Source organism: Scyliorhinus torazame, chromosome 1 (genome assembly GCF_047496885.1).
Source record: "Scyliorhinus torazame isolate Kashiwa2021f chromosome 1, sScyTor2.1, whole genome shotgun sequence".
NCBI classification, from domain to species: Eukaryota; Metazoa; Chordata; class Chondrichthyes; order Carcharhiniformes; family Scyliorhinidae; genus Scyliorhinus; species Scyliorhinus torazame.
The window spans coordinates 42,984,986-43,006,966 of NC_092707.1; the positions used below are offsets into that span (position 1 = coordinate 42,984,986).

General features: G+C 45.3%; 1 protein-coding gene across 6 annotated transcripts in view; it reads left to right on the plus strand.

Annotated features, from left to right (window-relative positions):
- The window catches only part of ttc28 (tetratricopeptide repeat domain 28), a 1,212,158-nt gene that overhangs the window by 1,153,429 nt on the left and 36,748 nt on the right, over window positions 1-21,981 (plus strand). For 4 of the 6 annotated variants that reach the window (XM_072489716.1, XM_072489724.1, XM_072489748.1 and 1 more), the window contains 2 exons: window positions 7,304-7,380; window positions 13,695-13,718. In XM_072489716.1, the coding sequence (XP_072345817.1) occupies window positions 7,304-7,380; window positions 13,695-13,718 (101 nt within the window). The remainder of the gene's footprint in view (window positions 1-7,303; window positions 7,381-13,694; window positions 13,719-21,981) is intronic. The other 2 variants (XM_072489732.1, XM_072489741.1) reach the window with 1 other exon arrangement.

Below are 21,981 nucleotides of genomic sequence, written 5' to 3' on the forward strand. Positions count from 1 at the left end.
TTCCAGTGTGACGCACCTACCCTGAGAACCAGGTTATGGGGCATGTCAGACTGGCACTTTGCACCCTTCAATGCACTCAGGCCAAGAGGATGGAGCTGCCAGCTGGCGCAGGCTTCAGTGCCCAGTTGACACAAACATTCCTACACCCCTCAAGGTGGTGAGGAGCGGCTACCTGACTATACTTTTCCGCACAGTTCGATGTCAACTCTGTACTCAACTTTGCTGACCGCAGAACATTGTTAAACCTTTTATAGCACTGTATCCAGGTATGGTGCAGTATGTCATGCCTGCTAAGGTGCTAAGTCTTTGCCGGATAACAGGATAATTACTTTAATGGTTGCAGACACCTTTCTCAGCCTCACCCACAGCTCCAAGCAGCTTCAGGGAACTGCCTCTACAGTTTTTCAATCTCCCGTCTGGTCCCCATTGGAACTGGCGCCTGACTTGTTCCCGCCCCTGCCTGGACCGTCGGACCAACAAGAGGACACATTTCACGCTGGGCAGGCTTAAACAAGCCACTCAGCATGAAACCGTGTTTACAACGCAATCTCGCCCGGCAGCGGATTCTATAACTGCCTCTGGGCCCTTAAACCTCAAGGGCCCAACAGGCAGGAAATTCAGGCCTAAGTTTTACAAACCTGTTGGAGATTTTGGTGTGGTGCTGCTGCCCCCACACCTGGGGCGAGATTCTCCGACCCCCCCGCCGGGTCGGAGAATCGCCGGGGGCTGGCGTGAATCCCACCCCCGCCGGTTGCCGAATTCTCCGGCACCGGATATTCGGCGGGGGTGGGACTCACACTTGGTCGATTGGCGCCCCCCCCCCCCCCCCCCCCCGGCGATTCTCTGGCCCAGATGGGCCGAAGTCCTGCTGCTAGAATGCCTGTCCCACCGGCGTGGATTAAATCACCTCTCTTACCGGCGGGACAAGGTGGCGCGGGCGGGCTCCGGGGTGCTGGGGGGGGGGGGCGCGGGGCGATTCCGCACCTTGGGGACGGCACGATGCCGGACTGATTTGCGCCGTTTTTGGCACCAGTCCACGGACATCGTGCCGATTACGGACAATTTCGCTGTTCTTTCGTGGAAGCATTTGAGAATAAAGAGACAGCCTCTTAAAAAAACTGCGGTTGGAGACTGCCTGCTCCCTGTGTTAATGGATCCCTGAAGAGCTATATATATAAAGAATCTTTGAAACTGCCTCAACCTGTCAGTCAAAAAGCTTACAGCAGACAATGGTGCGTGAAATTAAATATAAATAATGCAGTTCAAAGCTTTTAGACTTCCAGGCATACAAACTTCAATGCTTTAAAGGGCAATGAAACTGACTGTTGGAAAACTACTTCAAAGATTTCCACCACTTAAAGGGATTACTTTTACTTTCATTTTAGAGATCTTTGAACTTGGCATACTGTTTTTAAAGGGTTTAAGTGTCAAGATGGAAACACTTTCACTTTATCATGAGAGTACTTTAATTTCTAGATACTGATTGACTGTTTAAAGGCTGCAGATGGGAAGAGCAGCCAAACAACACCCATCCCAGGAAAAACCTGTGATCTGAACCCCTCCAGCCCAGCACATGCCCACTGACCCCCACCTCCCATGGAGGATCCCCTCGGCACCCTGGAGGCAATTGTAAGGAGGGTACTCATCCCCTTGCCACCTCTCAGACTGCAAGCCATCAGGATCCATTTTTAAACATCAAATCATGCCAATGCGATTCCCATCTGAGGGACCGAGAGCAACACAGGCGGCACTTGAATCGGTCTTCAAACCCGATAATAGCTCATGTTCCCGCCGGTGTGGGGCGGGAACGCCATTATGGCTGATGGGGCAGGCCGGGGGAACTCGTGATGAGTCTGATGCCCAGCGCCAATCCCGATTTTGACCCGACGCGGGATTCAGCATGCCATCGCAAATCCCGCAGCTAGCAGGGGCAACGGAAAATCCTGCCCGTTGACTTCTTGCTGGGATGTTGTTCCACAGGTGTGCCCTCTGGTACCTTACCCAAGTACCTGTTTTTTGTGTTGGAGGCCAGTCAGTAAGCAGTGGAGAAGGGCTTCACAGGCTGATACCACCATTACCCAATGTCTACATATGTGTACCTTCTAGCAGGTGTTTCATAGATAATTAGAACCGGTTAATTTCTTTTTACTTGACTTATGCTGGCCTGCTGGGAATGCTCCACAAATCCAGTAGAAAATTGTTACAGACCAATGATCAAAAGCTGGGACCCTTCGAGTTTGTGCACCTTACATTCTGTGGATAACCTGTCAGACATAGAAGTGGTATTGATGTTTCTATTCCTGCATTTGAATCAAATCAAATGGTCAAATTGTTAGACTGTAGGGGTGGGGCGGGGACGGTGCTGGGTGGGGGAGAGTGGGCATCTCCAAACAGGCCTCAATTGTGGAATAGAAGGCAATGTAGAGGGATCCGGAGTCTCCCTGTGGAGAATGGCTTGCAGTTGTGGCTGACCTTGTACATTGCATTTCCCAAAGTGCTCTTTGATAGAATTACTTCATTTTAATTATAATATATTAAAATAAATCCGATCCTTTGTGGTTGTTGGTTGGAGTCATTACGCTGCTAGCGGGTATTACACATTTATAAATGCATGGAACTGACTCGTACTGTGACATTCCTGACAGTTCCTTCCCTTCATTACATTCGCTTTTAAAAGGTGCTTTAATTTAAAACAAAAAAGAAAATCTTTGATGTAGCTTTAAATTTGCATCAGAGAGGATTCCTTGCAGGCCACAGTGCAAAACCTAACAAGGTGTATGATTTCAGTCAATAATGCAGAATGCAACAATACGAGTGCCTTTGCAAATTTATATTGCTGTTAATATATATTTTTACAGAAATATATATATAACTTCTGATTGCACACTACAAGTGTGCCTCCTGCCTGCTGTGCACTGCCAGTGTGGCAGGACTGACAGTTACTGAACAATCTGGAGATCAATCTATCACTCTTATAGCTGAATGGGACTGGATGAGTGATATATCTCATCCACACCCCAAGGAAGAAAGAAAACTGGTGTAACAAAAAAGATAGATGATGAAAACAAGGGGGCTGCTCTTATACATGCTGCAGTGTTTAACATATCGGCAAGGTTTACGGCATTACCATCTTAATATAAATTGCAGTGTTTTTATTTCAGCTTGTCTTATACATATTCATCACCACATTATTGATTATCATTGTTAGCCTGTGGAGCACTGTTTCTACATTGCCATGTTTTTATCACCATATTTGTATATAATGTTGCATTCGTGTATGATGCCACAAGTTTATATGTTGCTGTAATTCTGTTGCTGTGTTTATATTATATACATATTGCTGTTTCTACTGTCACCTTATCTACCCAGCATTCCTGTCTATATATATATATCAGATTAACTCAGAATTTCTACGCGATATTTCCTACAATTCTTTCTTAACTTTAATGAGCAATCCTTCTATTTCAAATAACATTAAAAATATGTAACGCTGCATATCACAAAGCTCTGCATTCCTTATCAATATTTCAACTCCTGTAAGGAATGCCGTGAAAGATTGCAAACAACAAATCTGGCGGTAGAACAATGGTTAGCACAGTTGCTTCACAGCTCCAGGGTCCCAGGTTCGATTCCCAGCTTGGGTCACTGTCTGTGCGGAGTCTGCACGTTCTCCCCGTGTCTGCGTGGGTTTCCTCCGGGTGCTCCGGTTTCCTCCCACAGTCCAAAGATGCGCAGGTTTGATGGATTGGCCATGATAAATTGCCCTTAGTGTCCAAAAAGGTTAAGCTGGGTTACGGGGATAAATTGGAAGTCTGGGCTTAAATGGGGTGCTCTTTCCAAGGGCCGGTGCAGACTTGATGGGTAGAATGGCTGGTTTAGCTGGAGGGCTGGTTTAGCTCAGTGGGCTAGACAGCTGGTTTCTGATTCAGAACAAGGCAGCAGAGCGGGTTCAATTCCTGTACCAGCTGAGAATTCTGAATTCTCCCTCTGTGTACCCGAACAGGCGCCGGAATGTGGCGATTAGGGGCTTTTCACAGTAACTTCATTGAAGCCGACTTGTGACAATAAGCGATTATTATTATTATTCCCTCTTACTCTTTCAGAGTTTAAATCACTTTTGCCAGATGGTTCCCAACCCAGCGCAATTGTCCAGAGGAAGTTAGCACTTCTGGGCAATTGCTGGGAAACACTTACGTGGGAACCTCCTAGAGAGATTCCCAGCACATCATAGGGGTACCTCCTAATTGTGACGCTGGGGAACCAGGACATTATGGGCCTGAGCCATGTTAACACAGAGTGGAATTCTCCTGTACCACCAGGAGCAGCATCCGTGGCAGGCAGTGGGTACAATTTGGCAGGCTGGCAAAAGTCTCTGTCCCACCAATGGGAAATTACTTTGGAAATTTATTCTCCTGACTTTGATGGTGGTTTAAAGGTGGCTTGAGTTTCCCACTGACCTATGGCAGGAACCATATTTGCGTCTCATGAATGCTCATTAAAAGGCTAATTCACCGTAATTATGTTCGCTCAACAATCCCGCCAGTGGATTTTTAGAAGGATCTGTTTCTTGACTGTATTGAAGTGGTGTGCACCTGACGAGCTTCACTGCATGCCAAGGTACGGAGACACTGCTTTTGCTTACCTTTAAGAGTGGTGCTGTGAAATTACAGGTACATGTATCACAAGCTGCACCGTGGCTGGACAGGAGAAGAGGGGGAGAGTGCCTGGGGGGTGGGGGAGTGTCCAGGAAGGGAGGGGATGCCTTAGAGGCAGAGTCAGTGGTGTTGACAGTGGGGTCCTGCATGGAGCACTCAGTACTGGTGGTAGGAGGGAATAGTCACAGTCAGAGGGGGGAGTGGGATGCAGTAGGTTGGCAGGTTCAGGGTGCGATTCTGGTCGGTGTAGGTCTCATCAGATGGGTCACAGGGCGGACAAGACAGATGGCTCGGATAACGGGTGGGGATAGGGACAGGATGGACATGGGGATGGTAGTGGGTGTCGGATCTGAGGGTGGAGAAGTCATGTGGAGGTGAATCATTATAGGGTCTAGGGTAACGGGGAGAGGTTCAAGGGTGATGGAGGGGTGAGGAATGGTGATGTTTGGTGGGTCTATGGTGGTGGGTGGAAGTTGGTGATAATGGGGGGATGGTGGTGCAACATGTCTGGAACATTCCGCACACCATTTTCTCAAGACTGGATTTGTGAATCCGCGAAGTGAGAAGAGGATCTTTCCAGGTGGGTGGAGTTCAAGGTCAGCCCAAGTGGCCAATTAAAGGGACACCCTCATAATTATGAAACAACTGGATGTTAGAGGTGCTCAGGTGTGTTCTCCTGTCTGTGGTGTAACCGACATTGCAGCAGGTTTGTTTCTGACACATGGGTCTCATAACACCGAGATCCCAGCAAGGTGCTGTGCTGGTGTTCATTCTATGCCATTTGCCATCAGCTGTAGTTAGAGGCAGGAATGGAGGGATGGAGGGAGATGGATGCCTCAGAGGGGCATGGTTGATGGAGGACAGTTGGCTCAGGGCTCCAGACTTCCACTCTGCTGGGTAAATAGTCATGGCTGACAAGAGATCATGTGGTTAGTCTTTCTATGCTGCCATGGCAATGGTCTCTCTACAGAGTTTCAAGGGTGGTGGAGCCAAGTGTAAAAATGTCCATATGAGTCTTCTTGAACATGGTTCTCATCACCCTCCATACACATTCATGTACGAACAGGAGGATCACCCATCTCAATTCCTGCAGGATGTTCTTTACGTAAAAGGGTGGGATGGGGATGCCATGTCTTCTAGATTGTGGCCAGGTGAAAGGCTTAGTAATGGTCTGTTGGCTTTGAGATAGAGAGAAACCTGAAAAGGACATGCTCACTTAATGTATCCATTCAATTCGTTCACACTTCCACTGAGGCATTGATGACGCAAGCTGCAGGCAACCCTACCTTGGTAATGGCTCTCATCCAAATGAGGAGATGGAGGGCCTGTCGCCGGTTCGCACATGCCAGGAGCAAGGTCTATATACGGTCAAGAAGCTGGCAAACATGGAGCTCTGAATGGCGAGTGTTGGCCCGACCATGGGTGTATCTCCGGCAAAGCTTTTATCAGAGATGAGTGAAAGGCAATGCCAGAGGCACCCTTGTCTGTTCCTCACATCTGCTGGCTTCTCCAGTACAAGCTGTGGCCGTAAAGAATCTGTAGGAGTTGTGTGGAGCTCCTGGCCTGCATTGAGTGAATGTGTTTCTTGGTGCCCTTTAAACATAGTGCCAGGACCTTCCACCCCATGAAAGTTGCCCTGCCACTCCATTTTCTGAGCTCCTTTCAGATGCACAATAATAAGCTGAAAAGCAGAAGATTGCGCATGTTCACCCACCCTGCTGCCCAGCGGGAATCACATCAACCTTCCTGCCCGTCAGGGCACTTAGTTTCCAGAACAAAAAATTCCACACATAAGCCGTGCATGACTTTATATGAAAATCGCTTATTGTCACAAGTAGGCTTCAAATGAAGTTACTGTGAAAAGCCCCTCGTCGCCACATTCTGGCGACTGTTCGGGGAGGCTGTTACGGGAATTGAACCCGCGCTGCTGGCCTTGGCCTGCATTACAAGCCAGCTATTTAGCCCAATGTGCTAAACCAGCCCCTATTTTCGTGCCTTGTGCATATATGTGCCTATATGAATCACTATGCTTATAGATTATATTTAAATATGTCAGGAATCTATGAACACCATGACAGCTGGATAGATATTAGCAAATCTCCTGTGGTACTGCTTGTGGTAAGTCATTGACAATGTTGATTTTAAGGCCAGGTACATTATTCCATGTCAAACGCAATGTTTTATTCCGCTGTTTAAGCGTTGGCATATGCCCCTTCAAGATTATAATATTAAGTGAATATTACGTCGACACAGAAGAGTTTATTTGGAGGTTAATTGCTGCTCAAGACTGAAGATTGGAACCATGGGTTTCTTTGAAGGAATGTCAATTAAGGGTCTGAAGACCTGTGGCTCGGCTACTTTTGTTCCTCAAGAGTTTATTCTCTTTGTGCAAACGAATGCCTTCATGTACTGTAAAATGTTGTAACATATGTTGTAGCATATGAAGTATGGGACACTCGCACAAGTTTTGAGTGTTATAATGTTACATAATCATGTATGTTTATATGTGTAGCTGTGGCTGGATACATTTTGGTGTTTATAAATATCCTTGGGTTTACATAAATCATTGTCGTGATATAATGTATGTTGTTGTATCGATATAGGATATACCTGTATTTACTTGTAACACTGTTTTTCTCGTGTTAAAGGGTTGCCCCATGCTGCATTGCAAGCTCTCTGCAAACTTATCACAGCCTCCGAGACAGGAGAACAGCTTATTAATCGGGTGAGGACAAACTTTGACCTCCAGATTTTTCTCTTCAGCACAAAGTCGATTGTGTTGCTGCTCTCCATGCCATGTTATTTCAGCTTTCCAGGACACAGCGATGTGCTTTGGATTTGGACTTGTGCTGTGGATTCCAATTACTTCCTCTGGTTTAAATAGCCAGTCGAATGATTAAGCTCATTCTCCGAGCAGGCGTATTTTACCAGAGATTGACCTTTGTAATATAAATTTGATATTTGTTGTAGAAGAGTAAACCAAGTAAAAATTAGAACATTGTGGACATGGTGAATAGGTTCAAGAGCAGATGAGTAGCCTGGTAGCTTTGATATTACAATACTGAATGACCCTGGGAGATCTGAGTACAATTCCCAGTCTCAATAGCTATTGACTCCTGAGCCTCACCAAAAGAAGAAGCGGATTTGGTGTCACCAACCTTGATCCGTTACTGACATTGTGGGGGAATGTAAAGGAAGAATACTGCTTAAAATAGTAAAGGGACTACCAGAATAATATGGGATCACCAGGAAACGACATCAGTTAAAAATCCATTGCACACTCATGGCTGAAGACTATGTAAGGTGTTGGAGAAGGAGGACACAGGAAATACTTGTTTTTAAATGAGGTGAGAACAGAGTCTGTTCAGCACCCTGGCAAAATGCCAGGAGCCCGTGACCTCTAGATCATGTAACATCCTAAGATGAGCAGATAGTCTAACAGTAAAATCACTAAGCTGGCAAACTGTTGGATCCATCATGTAACGTGCTGATCCTATTTATTGATGCATGGACCATGATCTGCAAACACTCAGACTGAGTTGGTATCTACCCTCTACCATGAGCTTACAGATCACATATTTAATTTACTTAAACTTTATACTCAATTTCACAGCCAAAACAAAATAGCAGCAAACAGAACAAAATTGATTCCAAATTTGTCAAAGTTAACTATAAAAAGTTACTTTTTAATGTATATAAAAGAAAATATATTTTTGTCTTTTTTTTAATTAATCCTGACCGTTTCATTTACGAAATAGCATGATTTAAATAAATTAGCACTAATTTGAAAATCACAGGCCCCTCTTTATCTCCAAATAGCGATAGGCCCAGAACTTCCTGGTTCCTCAGTGTTGCATTTAGAGGGTACCCCAATGATGCACTGGGGAATCCCTCTAGAAAGTTTGCACTCCAACTGCTAATCTGGCAGTTGTCCAGAAACGTTAACTACAATTGCGCTGGCCTGGGAATCATCCAGCATAAATTATTTAAATCACTAGCTTTGAACGGTTCTGCCAGTTTTACCCTGATAGTTACTCTGAAAAAGTTAGAAGGAAAAAAAATCAGTTCTAACTGTAGAGGAACTATTTCCCACCCAGACCTAACCTCGCACGGGACAGCCCCCATACACACGATCCCATAGCAGATCTCCCACACCATCCCCGAGCCAACACAATCTCCCCCCCCCCCCCCGCCCCGCCACAGCAATGGACTGACCCTCCCCCCTCTCGACCTGGACTAATCTCCCTCTTGGTCTGCAACCCCCCCCTCACTTGACTAACTCCCTCCCGGTCTAACCCCTCCACCTCCCCAACAACACACATCTTCTGATCCGACCTCCCCCACACTGTCTAGTTCTGACCCCCTCCCCTTCCGCGACTGACCTTTCCTCGCACTCCCAGTTTGACACCCTTTTACTGTGTGCCCCACCCTCTCCCGACACAACCCCCCCGTCCTAGACTGATCCCCCACCTCTGGTCCAACCCCACCCCCTCCCTATCTGACTCTCTCTCTCCCCACCATCTCCCTTTGGTCCGACCCCTCCACCTCCCCCGGACTACCTCCTCCAACTTTCCCCCCACCCACACACCCCCTCCCAGTCCCACCCCCACCCCGGAGTACTCCCCCTCCTAGTCCGACCCCGACCCTGGTGTCATAAAAAGGGGCATGTCTATCCTCTCTGTGCCTAGTTACTTCACACCGATAAAGCCAGGGGTGTGCTTCGCTGCTCCTGTCTCACCACACCTGGGTGAGGACAGTTGGCGAGACGGGGACTGCAATTTCAACATGAGTAAATCTGTCAAGAATGGTAATCTGTTGGTGATGGCTTCTTTGAGGAAGGCATGGGCCATTATTGTTTGTAAATATCAATTGCAAGACACTTTGCAAGGGTGGAGAACAGTGGAAATGCAATACAGCGGAAAAAGTGATCTGCTTCAGTTAATTTCCAGGACTGGGCTTTTCCTGACACTTTCTGGATGAGTTCACTAGAACAACACACAAATGCAAAATATTGAACTTTTAAAGAGCTAAATTAGTGACGTCATCCCTCTAGAGAGCCTGATGGATAAGACTGTCCCTTTAAAGCATTGTGTGCAATGAAAGGATTGTATTGGCGAGAGGCATTCTTGAAGAGGTTGCAGTTTGAATTTCTCAAGTTCACTGATCTATATTGAAGCAGAAAGTCTTGCAAATAGCTTGCAGAATCCCAAGGTATGAGTGGTGACTTTGTTTGAGTTTTATTTTAAACTACCATCGACAATAAATATATTTTGAATTCTGACTTAATCTCTTAAAGGCTTGTAGTAGTTAAGTCAAAATTCGATAATATGTAAAATTAAATTGAAACTCAAGAGATCCAGCACAAAAATTTTCAATTTTTGGACTTTAGGGTGAGATTTGTACGGGGTTGAGAAGACTTTGCACACCTTTAAAATTAGCAGATGGGGGTATGGATATGGGTGACCCGCCCCCATGTCCGACAGATTATGTTACCAAGCGGGGGAAGGCATGTGACATGATTCAAACAGACGGGAAACCTAAACTCAACGGGACCATTTGATCTTAGTACTGGGTTCAAACAGATCCTATTTTCACTGATCCAAGCAGCTTATCCCACAGTGTGGGAGTTACAAATTTATGAAGTAGCTGTACATATTCTTGAAGTGTGGATACGTTCTGTTTAGGTATCAAGATCTGAAGCTTTTTTAAATACTTCTGCTTTTTAAACATAGATAAACACAGGCTGAATCTGGCATTGAGAGAATTTAAAAAAAACCCTAGACAGGTTTTGCTTTATAGGCCATCCGGTGTAGGTTAAAAAAAAGATTACCATAGAGGTCTCTGTAAACATTTTATAAGGGTTGTTATTATGATATCATGAATGATTGGCTGAATTTCAAAAAGTATAATTATCTCAGCAGCAGGTTCTGAGTTTATAGTATGACTGGCAATTTAAAGAAACTAGTAAAGGTTAGCTGTCCTTGATGTGGGGTCTGAATAGAAGTTTGTTTGTTTGTGTAAGAGATTGACCACAAGAGATTTGAAAGCTTTGAATGGATTTCATAAATGGGAGCTTTTTCACTATCAAGAGTATATGAGTATTAGATTGTTAGAATATCTTTTCATCTTCACAATGCTCCTGAGGTCAGCCCATGGTGGATACTGGATGAGGGGCCATTGGGGTTATGATTGGGCATGCAGGCAGGGTGAAGGGGATGTGAGGAGTCAGGGTTAGAGAACCTTACAGCTTCTAAATCAACTAGGAAAATGTCCTAGACAACCAAGACATGCCATCTAACCACTCCGCCCTGGCAATTGTCTGCCCCTGTGCCCACTCGGATCTACTAATAGGTTGGAAAGCCTGACTCCATCCCTCCTCCCCTTTCCAAGAGTGAAAATTGGGTCTGACAGAGACTCTCTTTGAAACAAGGCAGGTCTGCTGAGATGGAAAATTTCCTTACTCGGGCTATCCTCCTCGGGTGTGAAAACCAAGCCCTTAATCTCTGGTCTCTGTCAAGTCAGCTAGGCAACAATGGAACCCCAGGGAGATGAAAATTAGGTGAGGTCCCCCTCCCTGATCACTATCCAGTAAAACTTGAAGGAAAGTCTGCATGGAGGTACTTCTGGTGAGGGCAGTATACAGCTCAGCCTCAACAACTCTCATCAAGTTCTGGCCTCCAGACTGCACACTCTATCCAGACACACCTTTTGGGAAGGGTCTCGAAGGATGAACAACGTTGTACACATCAATGGACCATTTTTAAAGGGCACCAGTGAAGTTGAACTACCTTTGTAAAGAGCCAATTGTAGCATGAAGCTCCTTAAAAGAACAAGTACTCATGAAGGAATTCTAAAAGTGAAAGGAAATCCTGAACGCATTAAGTTTGTCAAGTTCCCTGATTTTGCAGAAGCGGAATTCCTTGTAAACACTGCCGGTTGCAGAATTCTGAAATATTGGCTGTTAGTAAATCGGCAGCATTGCTAAACCTCTTCATCAATATAACTCAATAAATTATCTAATTTTTAAAAATAGAATCTTTCTAACATCCAAACAGTAATAAACACATAAACAATAGATTATAGTCCAGTTGATAGCGTGTGCTAATTTTATGTCACTCAACAAGGATTGCACAGCCAATTTATTTGGGATGTATGTAACTTATGCATCACATAAAATAGACTTGACAATACTTAATCACTAGTACAGTGCCCTCTTTTTCTTCAAAACTTTGTCTCATGCCAGAATTGTTGGAAGTATTTTCAGCTACATCTCTGGAATATCTTCCTTCTTGATCCATTGTCCTGGTAGCTGTACTTCAAGCATGAACATAGATAGTGAATACTGGTCGGCCGTTTTAACCAGCCCTCCAAGGTTCTAAAAAAAATCGCACATGTGCATTTCTAACATTACTGGATAAAGATTAGTAAGGGATTAATTTTTGTCAATTATGAATTGTTTCCTTGAGCTGTGAACACTTCATAGACTATTTTGAGGAGTAAGAAAGACTATAATGCACCTGGAATTAAGAGGGTCACAAGGATGGCATGGTGGCAGTGCTGCCTCACAGCACCAGAGACCCGGGTTCAATTCTGGCCTTCGGTGACTCTCTGTGTGGAGTTTGCACATTCTCCCCATGTCTGCGTGGGCTTTCTGCAGGTGTTTCGTTCCACAGTCCAAAGATATGTAGGTTAAGTGGATTGGCTGTGCTAAAATAGCACTCCTCAGGGTCCAAAGATGTGAAGGTTAGATGGGGTTATGGGGATAGGGCAGGGGACTGGGCCTCGATAAGGTGTTTTTTCAGAGGGTTGGTGCAGACTTGATGGGCTGAATGGCCTCCTTCTGTGCTGTAGAGATTCTATGAACACTGGAACAATCCGCCAGGTGAAATACAAGACTGTATTACGATCATTCCCTGATGTCCTGGTGAAATTCAATGGTGTACCTAGGCAAGTAAATTGTGCCCCACATCAGTTCCTGATCTCAGTGAGCGAGCTGCGGAGTTCTTGAACACGGTACTGTGGAAATGGGAACAGACTGCATTTCTGTCACTTCATCTCCAAATAGCAAACCATCCCTAGTGTGAGAAAGGATTCTGAAGGGAGACAAAGCTGAGATAACAAACTAGATGCAAAACATTAACTAATTACTGGCAAATATATAGTTGTGAGAGTTAAACCTGGAAATCGTGCTGTGTAACGTTGTTTGAATACGCAAGTTTTAGAAAGTAATTTGATATAAATCCATTAACTGGTTGATATACTCATTAAAATAGTGGACAAAAGAACTTGATATGAATATAATAAGCATTCATAAGCTAATGTACCCCAGTGTAATTTCCAGGAGTGTGTTTTAATGATCTGTGATGGTTTTGACAGTGTTGCTACCAGATAGAATTGGTGTATCAAACGAATAGAGATACGTAGCGATAGTTAAAAGCTCCTAGTTAAAAGTTCAGATTTAGATTTATTTTTGTGACTTTCCGCCCCTGTCCCTCGTTCTTTTGGTGAAGTGGATGTGCTGAGATATTCCAAACATTCTATGACAGACTGTGGTCAAATACAAGTCTTTGTGAATCATCAAATGGAGACCGCAGGGAGTGAGGGGAGATCAGATACCAAGTCACCCCGTGCCACTTACACACATCAAGCAGCTGACTGTGGTGCAGCATATGGTGCAGCTGGATCAGGTCTGCAAGCTGTTTCATGGCTGGGGATAAATTAAGGAAAATTGCTGACCAAAAATAATAATAATAAAACCATCGCAAATCCCGCACCTAAAAATCTGCAACCGCCTGCTTCCCTTTAATATCTTTTATACAGCTGGCTTCATTACTCTCAATCAACCCAATTAAACAAATGTGTGTTTGATGCAAGTTAACAGTGTTGTGCCAGACCTCTCCTGCTTGGTGTCTCTTTCTGTGTATATTTATTTAAGCTTTACTGTTTGGTGACTGCTGATTCAATTTACTGCACTTGTATATCACCTATGCATGAATCTAAAGCTTGTTGTTTTTCTTTCTCCTAATCTCCTCTTTGAAGGCTGTAAAAAATATGGTTGGAATGGTAAGTGCACCAAACTGGATTGATCTAGTAAAAACATTGGATGTTGCAGTGAACTGTGTTAGCTCTTTGATCCGTAGAGATTTCTTCCTGATCACCTTGTTTTTGCATTGCACCCTTTGAAAGTCACGCTCTTTACACCGCTTAAACGTATCGCAGAAACGGCCTAGATCTTTGTTTTCTATTTGTTCTCTTCTCCTGCCACAGTTTTTAGTTACCTTCATCCCAGGCTTCTTCCCCTGTCAGCTTGTCAGTGAGATGACAGTGTCTTTCTGGCCTTTTGCAATGGATCGACAACCGGTTACTGCGCCGTAATTAAGAGCACATTCCACCCCCTCCCCCATCCGCCCCCACCCAGTTTCCTGCCCCATGTGTTTGGAGAAACCTCACTCTGCTTCCCGTTTACTTTCCTCCCCGAACGACAGCCCAGCTTCCTACTATTTATCAGCGCAAGCTGACACGCTACAGTTCCGTGGTCGACAGCTGTTATCTCAGTGAACCAGGCCCCTGAGCCCCACTCTGTACACCAACTTCACTCGCTCTTCCTTCAGTGAAGAATATCTCACTGAAATGAAAAGAGAGAACGCGGGAAATACTCAGCAGGTCTGATTGCATCTGTTGAGAGAGAAAAAGAGTCGGCATTTTCAGCTCAGTCACTTTTCACCAGACAGATTTCTGTGTTAACGGGAAGAAAGAAAATGCTGGAAGTACATAGGGGGTCGTCAGCAAGGGCTATAAGTTAATGTTTCGAGTACAAAACCACTGCCAGTTCTGAAGGAGGATCTGAAACATGAATTGCTGGAGGACCTGGTCTATGTTTCCAGCAATGTCTGCGTTTTTCTTTTTAGCTCTACCTTCCGTTACCTCTCCTTGCTGCAGCTCTAAATCGGAATAGTTTTTAACGCTTAAATTAACAGACACTGCTTTGGTGCAAGCTCCATCCATCCAGCTTATTAAGCACCATAAAGATTAATGAAGTGTAGAAAACTGCGGGTGCTGGAAATCTGAAACTTGACAGAAAATGCTGGAAATACACAGCAGGCTTGGCGGCATCTGTGGGGGGAGAAACAGAGTCAAGACGACAATCTTTCGTCAGAACTGAGAAAGGTTTGAAATGAAACGAGGAGCAAGGTGGGCGGGGGGGGGGGGGGAGAGGATAGATAAAGCTGCTTCCAAAAGCTTTATTAGAATTTAATGCCCTCATCTGCAACAAGTTTGGAGGTACGGTGACATTTAATTGGGCAGGAGCGTGTCGGTGGGCACCCTGGCTCTTTCCTGCCTCTTACCTGATTAAGCCCGGGACAGGAAGGCTTTCCCTCCCCACTTCCAATTCGGACTATTAAGTGGGACATTAATACCCACCTAGAAGCCTCATCCCGCCGTCAATGGTGTTCAATCATTGGGCATACCTGTTGCCATGCAAGAAGACTGAAAAGTAAACTCCGTCATGTGTGTCTGTGAATTAAGAGTTTTCCTTTTTTGTGACCTGTGTCTCTCTGAGGGACAAATTAGATGTTGACTAATGGATGGAATCATAGAACATTTACAGCACAGAAGGAGGCCATTCGTCCCATCATGTTGATGCTGTTCACCGAAGAGCTAGCCAACATAATCCCATCTTCCTGCAGTTGGTCTGTAACCAGAACCCCCCCCCCCCCTCCTTCCTTCCCCCACCCACCCCCCATGCAAGACCTTGTCAAAAACAGTCATAAAAACCTTGTAGGCCACATTCCCTCATCAACCTGGCAATAAATAATTTGCAGCACTGTATAGGTACACATAGGGCTATATTTAATGTCGGTGATGGATGTCCCACCTTGAGTACCAGCAGGAGCCCTGCGTCACCTACTTACAGGGAGACCTGTTGCATCAAGTGTCAATCAAACACTTAACCGGACAATGATGGGCCTTCCCAGGGATCAAGGACCCCGGGGCAGGAATGAGCTGCTCACCAGTCAGAAACCGGCAGCTGTCCATTGCTCAGAAACACCACTGGGGAGGCATTGGCTTCTACCATGAACACACCCAAGGCCCAGAATCATTGCGTGACTCAGACCACAGGAGAATGATGGTGGAGGAGCAGGAGGCCGGCAGCAAAGGGAGGTTGGTGGCTCTCTGTGGGCCTTGCCCTTCCCGATGCCAGTTCCTTGATCAGGCACTGAGTGTCAGTGAACAAGGGCCCCTCCCTGGGAGCCCCCAAACAACCCTGACAGAGTATGCTTTTCAGGGTCCCCACATGGCAAATCCCCCAGCTGCCGTTGGGTGAATACAAATGGAGGCGCCATGAGGCCTTTAAGGTGAGCATTAATTGCCCATTTAAGGGCCTCAAATGACAGCGGAACGGGAAAGCCATTCATAAGCTTTCCTGCCCCAGATGTACTCGGGGCTGAGGCGGGAATGTGTCACCTCACCACCCGCCCTCCCATTAAATTAAATGCCCCACCTGTCACCAAACATGCCACAGGGGAGGGCATTCATTTCTGCCCATAGTGTGTGTGGGCATGGCTCAACCTCAGAACTAAAACTCATTTACTAAATGATGTCAAGGATAAAATCGGCCTCGTACGATTAAATGAGTATGTCTGAAATTAGGAATAAACTACAGAGGTTTTTACGAAAAAGATAAAATAGTGTCGTGGCTCGTGCTATAAAATCCGTCTTTTTAAAATGAGTTCTTCCTATATTTTTATTTGACTGAGAAATCAATACCCAACTGCTCTAAGTGTTAGTGCCTGACACAGTCCTAAATAGTAATTCTGAAATATGATCCTTCATGGTAACCAACCTCTCTGCACAAGTAGATTCGAAGAATCTATCTTGAGCTTTGATACCAGTTCGATCAGCCCTTCAGTTTTATTCTCATGCACGCACACACGGTCAGTGGAGCTCACTTTCAGTGACATCTTCCTCTCTCACACGGGCGCGCAAAGAAAGATCATTCTTCCTTCTCTCCCTGTCAATCTTCCAGTTATCTTCCTCTCACTAACTTCACCTCTTTCTCATTTTATCTCACTCCTTTTTTGCTTATATTTCACCCTCTTCTCTCTGCCTTTTTGTCTTTTCGGTTTTTCGCTGTTTCGTTCAGCCACCCACCCCTTTCACATGGCATAGGCAATGCCGTCCCTGTCTTGGCACCTAACGCAGTGTTTTTTTATCCTTGTTCTCAATCCTCCCTGAATTATTTTAACGTTTTATTCCTGATAAGCAGGCCTGTCAGTATTACCACCGGTAGAGGGAGCCCATGTATAGTGAAGCTGCCATTTCTATATTGATTTCTTGTTTGCCTTCTTGATGAGCGATCTGCCTGTTTCAGACAAGTCACAAATATAAATGAGCAGAGCTATAGCCAGTGGAGCCCTCAGGAATCGAGCTTTTTAATTTTTTCTGAAGTTTCCAAGGCCAGGAACTCAAATCCTGTTGTCATCAAAACCTTTAAAAACTACAATCTCATCACATAAATTTGTGTTTGCTACTTATCTTGAGTGGTGCCTTCCCTGTCTCACAGAGGAGGATTTTATTTGCTATCTGGTAGAGACCAAGGAGTTATTTATTTCCCTTGCACCCCAGCCCAGTTTTATTTGTGCTCCATTTTGGAGTTCTGTTTGTCAAACCGCATACGTTTTCAATTTGACATATTGTATTTGTGCACATAACCTTTCCAGCACAAGTCATTGGATAATGATGAGAAGCAGGGGGAGGCGACACGGTGATGCCGTGGTTAGCACCGCTGCCTCACGGCGCTGAGGACCCGGGTTCGATCATGGCCCCGGATCACTGTCATGTGGAGTTTGCACATTCTCCCTGTATCTGCGTGGATCTCACCCCCAAAGATGTGCAGGATAGGTGGATTGGCCATGCTAAATTGCCTCTTAATTGGAAAAAAAAAAGAAACAAAAAGTGATGAGATGCAGAAATTCGGATGATTTTTTTCCCCTTCCAGCCCACTGGTACAGAAGCCGCTTATGGGGTCCTCAACTGCTACCAGAATGAACTCCAATGGAGGCTAGGGTATCAGTGCTTATACCGTCTTAAAATCAGTGGAACTGCTTTCAGTTTTTAAAATAAGGAAATTAACTGCATGTTCCTTACCATGATGGTCATCTAAGGGAGCGGTGCTGATTGACAAGGGTTCTGGCACCTCCGGTTAAGTACCGGTTGCTTGAGGCTGAGGCATCAGATCATGCTCATCACAACAGCCCTTTCCACAATAGCAACATGAAAACAGCAGAGGTTTGTCTCTGAAGACATCACCCAAGAGTTGGACCACGCGTTTCAATGGGCAGACAAGATTCGACAGAACACAACAGCCAAGAGTAAATAGCAACCCAGCAGCTCAAAATACATATCTTCATCTCAACAAAGAACAAAGAACAAAGAAATGTACAGCACAGGAACAGGCCCTTCGGCCCTCCAAGCCCGTGCCGACCATACTGCCCGACTAAACTACAATCTTCTACACTTCCTGGGTCCGTATCCTTCTATTCCCATCCTATTCATATATTTGTCAAGATGCCCCTTAAATGTCCCTATCGTCCCTGCTTCCACTACCTCCTCCGGTAGCGAGTTCCAGGCACCCACTACCCTCTGCGTAAAAAACTTGCCTCGTACATCTACTCTAAACCTTGCCCCTCTCACCTTAAACCTATGCCCCCTAGTAATTGACCCCTCTACCCTGGGGAAAAGCCTCTGACTATCCACTCTGTCTATGCCCCTCATAATTTTACCTCTATCAGGTCGCCCCTCAACCTCCTTCGTTCCAGTGAGAACAAACCGAGTTTATTCAATCGCTCCTCATAGCTTATGCCCTCCATACCAGGCAACATTCTGGTAAATCTCTTCTGCACCCTCTCTAAAGCCTCCACATCCTTCTGGTAGTGTGGCGACCAGAATTGAACACTATACTCCAAGTGTGGCCTAACTAAGGTTCTATACAGCTGCAACATGACTTGCCAATTCTTATACTCAATGCCCCGGCCACTGAAGGCAAGCATGCCGTATGCCTTCTTGACTACCTTCTCCACCTGTGTTGCCCCTTTCAATGACCTGTGGACCTGTACTCCTCGATCTCTTTGACTTTCAATACTCTTGAGGGTTCTACCATTCACTGTATATTCCCTACCTGCATTAGCCCTTCCAAAATGCATTACCTCACATTTGTCCGGATTAAACTCCATCTGCCATCTCTCCGCCCAAGTCTCCAGACAATCTAAATCCTGCTGTATCCTCAGACAGTCCTCATCGCTATCCACAATTCCACCAACCTTTGTGTCGTCTGCAAACTTACTAATCAGACCAGTTACATTTTCCTCCAAATCATTTATATATACTACAAACAGCAAAGGTCCCAACACTGATCCCTGTGGAACACCACTGGTCACAGCCCTCCAATTAGAAAAGCATCCCTCCATTGCTACCCTCTGCCTTCTATGGCCTAGCCAGTTCTGTATCCACCTTGCCAGTTCACCCCTGATCCCGTGTGACTTCACCTTTTGTACTAGTCTACCATGAGGGACCTTGTCAAAGGCCTTACTGAAGTCCATATAGACATCTACTGCCCTACCTGCATCAATCATCTTAATGACCTCCTCGAAAAACTCTATCAAGTTAGTGAGACACGACCTCCCCTTCACAAAACCGTGCTGCCTCTCACTAATACGTCCATTTGCTTCCAAATGGGAGTAGATCCTGTCTCGAAGAATTCTCTCCAGTAATTTCCCTACCACTGAAGTAAGGCTCACCGGCCTGTAGTTCCCGGGATTATCCTTGCTACCCTTCTTAAACAGAGGAACAACATTGGCTATTCTCCAGTCCTCCGGGACATCCCCTGAAGACAGCGAGGATCCAAAGATTTCTGTCAAGGCCTCAGCAATTTCCTCTCCAGCCTCCTTCAGTATTCTGGGGTAGATCCCATCAGGCCCTGGGGACTTATCTACCTTAATATTTTTTAAGACACCCAACACCTCGTCTTTTTGGATCACAATGTGACCCAGGCTATCTACACCCCCTTCTCCAGACTCAACATCTACCAATTCCTTCTCTTTGGTGAATACTGATGCAAAGTATTCATTTAGTACCTCGCCCATTTCCTCTGGCTCCACACATAGATTCCCTTGCCTATCCTTCAGTGGGCTAACCCTTTCCCTGGCTACCCTCTTGCTTTTTATGTACGTGTAAAAAGCCTTGGGATTTTCCTTAACCCTATTTGCCAATGACTTTTCATGACCCCTTCTAGCCCTCCTGACTCCTTGCTTAAGTTCCTTCCTACTTTCCTTATATGCCACACAGGCTTCGTCTGTTCCCAGCCTTTTAGCCCTGACAAATGCCTCCTTTTTCTTTTTGACGAGGCCTACAATATCACTCGTCATCCAAGGTTCCCGAAAATTGCCGTATTTATCTTTCTTCCTCACAGGAACATGCCTGTCCTGTATTCCTTTCAACAGACACTTGAAAGCCTCCCACATGTCAGATGTTGATTTGCCCTCAAACATCCGCCCCCAATCTATGTTCTTTAGTTCCCGCCTAATATTGTTATAATCTCCACACCACCTCTTCCCCCACTCTCCATGGAAACTCTTGTGCTCCGCTTTGGTTTCAGTTAACGCCTGATTTCACTGGATAATTGAGATTCTGACTAAACACAGTTGGAAGCGTGAACAGTATCTAAGTCATATGTCAGAATAATAAAAGCAAAGCCTAATTTTGAATACATGTTTGCTACTAGATGTTAGCAAAACATTCCATATATCGAAAAGATGGTAAAGCCAGTTAGGAGCAGAGCAGTTTTCAGAATCCTTTGACTTTCTGAGAAAGGTGATTTTATACAATGCAGTGCCATGGATATCTACTGCCTTTTGCCATCTGATATTCTGATTTCCACCAAGTCTTTGATCGCCAGAGTCTGCAGCCATTCATGCCTGCACACTCTTAACATACCCGTGAGGCAACCAAGGGCGTCAGGTTTATGGCATGTTGTGTGACACTTAGCAAATACAGAAGGAATCTGCTCATTGTTCTGAGGGTGTGGCAAGAAATGCAACTTAATGCTAGATTTATACCATGACAAATGTACATCCCTCTCAAGTTGGGTAGCGTACCAGCATGATTAGGAAATTTTCCATATCTTATTTGACCGTCTACTTTCCATCCACCAGGAGTGGAATTCGATATTGGTGGAAATGTGCAAACTGACAGTACCGCATTAGTTACCCATTGTACGCTCTGCGCAACATTCGGTTCCATTGACTTCAACAGACTTGAATATTAGGCAAAATGTGAATCTGTCTATTTTGTACCCCCACTCATGTCCAATTTTACCTCCAAATATTTTAAATACAATTTCCTCTTCTCGAAACTATTTAATATTTGAATTACAATATCACTAAAGTTTAAATTCGGTGGCTTTAGCACAATAAGGGGAATTCAACTGAAAGTGGGAAACGCAAAGGATGGTGATTCTGGCACCGCTCTTGGCCATCACGTTTATGTAGCTCGATTGAAAACAGCACCTGAGTTTATTTGCCAGCACCAGTATTTGAACAGGTCAATGGTAAAATTATGCACTGTTGGGCCTTGATGAACAGGTTGTCAGTCACCTGCTTAACGCAGCCTCGGACTGTTAGCTAGGAGATGTGGCCGAAGTCTCTTGTGACAGGCTGAAAGGAGCTGATTTCAAAGTCAGAAGCTGGGGTGACTTTGGAATCCACCAGCAAATAATATCCCCAGCCACACCGGCAGCAGGACCTACAACAGAGGTCTGCAACGGCCTGCTGAGGGACTGCAGACTTTGGAGCATTCTACAAGAAACTGACTCTTGGCTTGTACATGCTGTGTGCTGGGAATAACCTCCTTTGAGCAGTGCTCATTACCTGCTGTCTTCTGCTTCCCACAGCTGGTGTTGGCGGTGATTGCTAATGCGGCTACCGCTGTTCCTCTTGCTCCACCTGTTTTTGTCCAACCAGGAGAAACTGATTGTAATTGTACCCATGATAGGCATAGAGAGCTCACTCAGAGTGATAAGGTGACAAATGTAGCAAACTAGTCAAATGTTCCTGGACAACCGGATAGTAAAAAGACCTGATAATCAATCCCCGGACCTGTAGATGAACGCTCCTTCATACGCATTTTCAATGGCCAACAATTGCGTCAGGTTTTACAGGCAGGTGAAGCACTGGATGTCACTTCTCCAGTTATTAGTCAAGCAGTATCTGGCCCTAATTGTGTCACAGGACCCCGATTTAAACATATAGCTGAGTTCCCGTCTCCCCAT